General features: G+C 49.0%; 1 protein-coding gene across 6 annotated transcripts in view; it reads left to right on the forward strand.

Annotated features, from left to right (window-relative positions):
• TTC23 (tetratricopeptide repeat domain 23) overlaps positions 1-4,574 on the forward strand; it is a 46,863-nt gene that overhangs the window by 32,717 nt on the left and 9,572 nt on the right. For all 6 annotated transcript variants that reach the window (XM_014592762.2, XM_014592761.2, XM_014592760.2 and 3 more), the window contains exons 8-9: positions 449-576; positions 2,225-2,374. In XM_014592762.2, the coding sequence (XP_014448248.1) occupies positions 449-576; positions 2,225-2,374 (278 nt within the window). The remainder of the gene's footprint in view (positions 1-448; positions 577-2,224; positions 2,375-4,574) is intronic.

The raw sequence follows: 4,574 nt of genomic DNA on the forward strand, positions 1-4,574 counted from the left end.
GAGAGGTTTTTGCTATAGGGCACGTGCACTCGCCAGACAGACAGAGAGAGATAGAGATAGAAAGCGAGAAATCACCCCCCAGGGGGCATGGCCATGCTACAATCCCTTCTCCTCCATTCTCCTCTTGGGATCTTGGGCACGCACGTACACGCGCCCGGTGTGAGTTTAAGCCACCAGGTCCAGGACTCGAACCATGCTCGACTACGTGGGAGTCCAGTGACATAGCCATTACGTCAGCTGCTGGTCCTGACTATATCCTTTTGAGACCTAAATCTTTTCTAGGATAAGAGGCAAACCGACGGGCCAACAACAGTCTCCTTAACTGGTTTCTCTTGTCCAAATACATATTATTTTCCAGCAGTTCACGACTGCTGGAAGCTTACTTCCTCCGTCTCCATTTCAAATCTGTGAGCAGTTTTCGCATTGTCATCATGATGTTCTTCTACAGATGTGGCTGAGCAGTATTTCCAGGAGAGCCTGGCTCACCTGAGGGATTGCGAAGGGACGGGAAGAGCCCAATTTCTTTCAATTCAGGATGAATTTTGCCATTTTCTGCAAATCACAGGACAAAAAGAGGTAAGAGATTTCGGATCACAAATGTCTAGTTACTCCCATGACTGACCCTGTGGATATCCAAAGGGCGACTCCTTCACTCTTCCAGCATCCGTGGAGCACCTACTGTGTGCAAAACATGGGCCAGGCTCTGGAGACACAGATAAATAAGGCCGGGTGGCCACATTTGGGGCAGCTTCCAGAAATTTGCTTGTAGAAACTGGAGAACTAGGGGCCAGCAGGTGACCTGGTGGTTAAGGTGCTGGACTCCCACATGGCCAACCAGGGTTCGTGTCCTGGGCCTGGCAGCCGAATTTCTCATTTTCCTTGTCTCTTTCTCTGTCTCTCTCTGGTGAGTGCACATGTCTTGTAGCAAGTCTAAAAAAAATAATAGGAAATAAATTTAAATAGATAATTCTTTTTAAAAAAATACAAGAAAGGAACTGGAAAGCTGTTTATGAGAATATCACTGTCACGTTCACCTATAAAGATCCTAGAACACTAGAAATGCTGAGAACCCTGTAGACAGACCCACCGCCTGCAGGCTGTTAGGACAGAGGATTTAGAATAGATTAGGATTAGAGTATCTAATATCTGATTAGATATCTATGTATCTCATATCTAATGAGATACATAGAATATCTAATTCCTCTCTCCACATATTGAGTATGGAAGAAATTTGCGGGGGGCCAGCAGGCGGCATGGTGGTTAAGGTGCTGGACTCTCACATGGTCGACCATGGTTCGAGTCCCCATACCTGAAGGCTTGAAAATCATGCTGGGCGCGGTGTGTACGTGCCCAAGATCCCAGGAGGAGAATGAAGGAGAAGGGATTGTGGCATGGACATTCCTCCGGGGGGAGTGATTTCTCACTTTCTCTCTCTCTCTCTCTCTCTCTCTCTCTGTCTCATTCTTTGTCTCTTCAGCAAGCACACATGCCCTTTGGCCAAAACTTTTTTTTTTTTTTAAGTGTATTTATTTATTTATTTATTTCATGAGAGACAGAGACTGACAGGGGATGAGAGTCAAAGAGGCTGACACCCCCAACAGCGTCTGCACGCCGTTGCTCAGCCCCAGGCTCAGCCAGCCCGGATCACAAACACGTGCAGGTCCCCGGCGCTCAGGAAGGCCTCAGGGTGTGAACGCAACACCTTTTCCATGCGGGCCCTGTGGCATTCTCACTGCACCCGCAGCTGGTCCCCAAATCAGCGCTACTGATAGGAAGGTGCCCTTTATCCTCCCAGCCTGCCCTTGGAGGGTTTAGTCAGCCAGCTCTTCACATCCTGGGTCACTGGCGGCCCTGTTTTACCCTTGTTTCTTTGCGCGCGCGCGCGCGCGCGTGTGTGTGTGTGTGTGTGTGTGTGTGTGTGTGTGTTGTAAAGTTTTGCTGGAGGATGCATAGAGAGGGATAGAGACAGGGAAAGTGAGAAATCACACCCAGCAGGGATGGCCACATCACAATCCCTCCTCCTCCATTCTGTTCTCGGGATCTGGGGCACGCACGCACACGCACACAATGTGATTTTCAAGCCGCTGGGCCTGGGACTTGAACCACAGTCGGACATGTGGGAGTCCAGCCCCTTAACTACCATCCACCTGCTGGCCCCGATCCTATCATTTATTTTAACCTGACATTGAGCGTTTTAACGGACAGTTTTTTATTCCCTTTGCAGAGAGCAACCGCAGTCCTGAGGGAGTCCTTGGAAGCCAAAGTGGGTGCATTTGGCGACTTCAGTCCGGAGGTGGCAGAGACATACCGACTCCTAGGTGGGGCGGACCTGGCGCAGGGGAACCACAGCGGGGCCCACAGGAAACTGAAGAAGGTAAAGCTGGGGCCAGTTCTAACCCAAGACTCCCCCTCCACCATGCTCCTTCTAAATAAAATTTTATACGTGGCTTCCCTCAGTTTGTAGTCGATCTAAACTAACGCTTCATGGGTAAAAGACATAATTATATTCTTAGACATATGTATTATCCTTTTTTTTAACCATGCAGATTTTTAAAATAATTATTTATTTCATTGTATTTGTTAGTACTTTTTAAAAGCTTGACCAGAGAGGGACCAGCAGTTGGCGTAATGGCTATGTCGCTGAACTCCCACGTAGTCGACCACGGTTCGAGTCCCGGACCCGGTGGCTTAAAACTCACGCCGGGCGCGTGTGCGTGCGTGCCCAAGATCCCAAGAGGAGAATGGAGGAGAAGGGATTGCGGCGTGGCCATCCCCCCTGGGGGGTGATTTCTCGCTTTCTGTCTCTCTGTCTCTCTCTGTCTTTCTGGTGGGCGCACATGCCCTATAGCAAAAACCTCTATAAAATTAAAAAAAAGAAAGGAAGAGATGTTGAATTTGTCAAAAGCTTTTAGACATGAATACAGATCATCGAATGATACTTCTTAGATCACCTAACATGGCGTGTTTTATTATAACACTCAACCTAGTTCACGCTTCTGGATTAAATCCCCCTTAGTCCTGTTGAATGATTTTCTTGTTTCTTTCTTATTTATATATGTGTTTAGGGTTTTGTCCCAGAGTACAGCTCTCACTTTCACATCTCCACATGTACCATCTGAGGGCAGAGCAGACCCCCACTGGGAACACCCAAGCTCATGAGTTAGTTATTTAATTTTATTGTAACTTAGTTTTGAATTTAACCAGAGAGAGAAAGGGAAAGCGAGAAAGTAAGCCATCGGGTCTGGGACTCAAACCGCGGTCGTCCATGTGGGAGTCTAGTGCCTTAACCACCACACCACCTGCCAGCCCATAGACTGGCTCTTTTTTCTTCTTTTTTTGGAGAGGTTTTTGCTATAGGGCGCATACACTTGCCAGAAAGACAGAGAGACAGAAAGCGAGAAATCACCCCCCAGGGGAGATGGCCACGCCACAATCCCTTCTCCTCCATTCTCCTCTCGGGATCTTGGGCACGCACGCACACGCGCCCGGCGTGAGTTTAAGCCACGTGGTCCGGGACGTGAACCACGGTCGACTACATGGGAGTCCAGTGACATAGCCATTACGCTAATTGCTGGTCCCCAGACTGGCTCTTTAAACATGCTCTCAACATCTGCTGCTGACTGGCGTTTCTCAGATGCTCTGGGAAGCCAGCGGGTTTCTAGAGCTACCGGCTGAATGCTTTTCTTGTTTTTGTCACAACAGCTGCATCCCCTCGTTTCCAACCCGGCAGCAGGGATCCACTGAATAGGGGCTTTTCCAGAACAGTTCAGGCGTGGTCCTGTGGGCACAGAAAACAGGAAGGCATGGGAAACGAAGCAGACAGCAGGATTCAATTACAGACCAGGAAACCGTATTACTGACCTGTCTTTTAAAGGCATCTGTCTGCAGGACGAAAATTGGAGAGCTCTGTTGGCTCCGGATGGAAATTTCCACAGTGAAAGCTCACATACTTTTGTAACAGAGAAACCTGCTTTGATTCCAGGCTTGGGAGGGGGCATTATTGCCACCGTTTTCATCCAGGTGAAAGGCTGCGGGAGAATTCCTGAAGACCGTTTCCTAGGTCAGCAAATTTCAGGAATATCCCAGGGCCGTTTATGGGGAGGGGGTGTCTTTAAAAAGTTCACGAATGATATGTATTACGAAATAACTATGCATGGGACCAGCACATGCCATAATGGTTATGTCGCTGGACTCCCATGTAGTCGACTGTGGTTCAAGTCCTGGACCCGGTGGCTTAAAGTCACACTGGGCGCGTGTGCGTGCGTACCCAAGATCCCGAGAAGAGAATGGAGGAGAAGGGATTGCAGCGTGGCCATCCCTTCTGGGGGGTGATTCTCACTTTCTGTCTCCCTATCTCTCTCTGTCTCTCCAGTGAGCACAATAACCCTATAGCAAAAACCTCTCCACAAAAAAAAGAAAAAAAAGGGAACCAGCAGTTAGCGTAATGGCTATGTCGCTGGACTCCCACGTAGTTGACCGTGGTTCGCGTCCCGGACCCGGTGGCTTAAAACCCACGCCGGGCGCGTGTGCGTGCGTGCCCAAGATCCCAAGAGGAGAATGGAGGAGAAGGGATT

The sequence above is a fragment of the Tupaia chinensis genome, unplaced genomic scaffold, assembly GCF_000334495.1.
Source record: "Tupaia chinensis unplaced genomic scaffold, TupChi_1.0 Scaffold138490_1, whole genome shotgun sequence".
In the NCBI taxonomy this organism is placed as follows: Eukaryota; Metazoa; Chordata; class Mammalia; order Scandentia; family Tupaiidae; genus Tupaia; species Tupaia belangeri.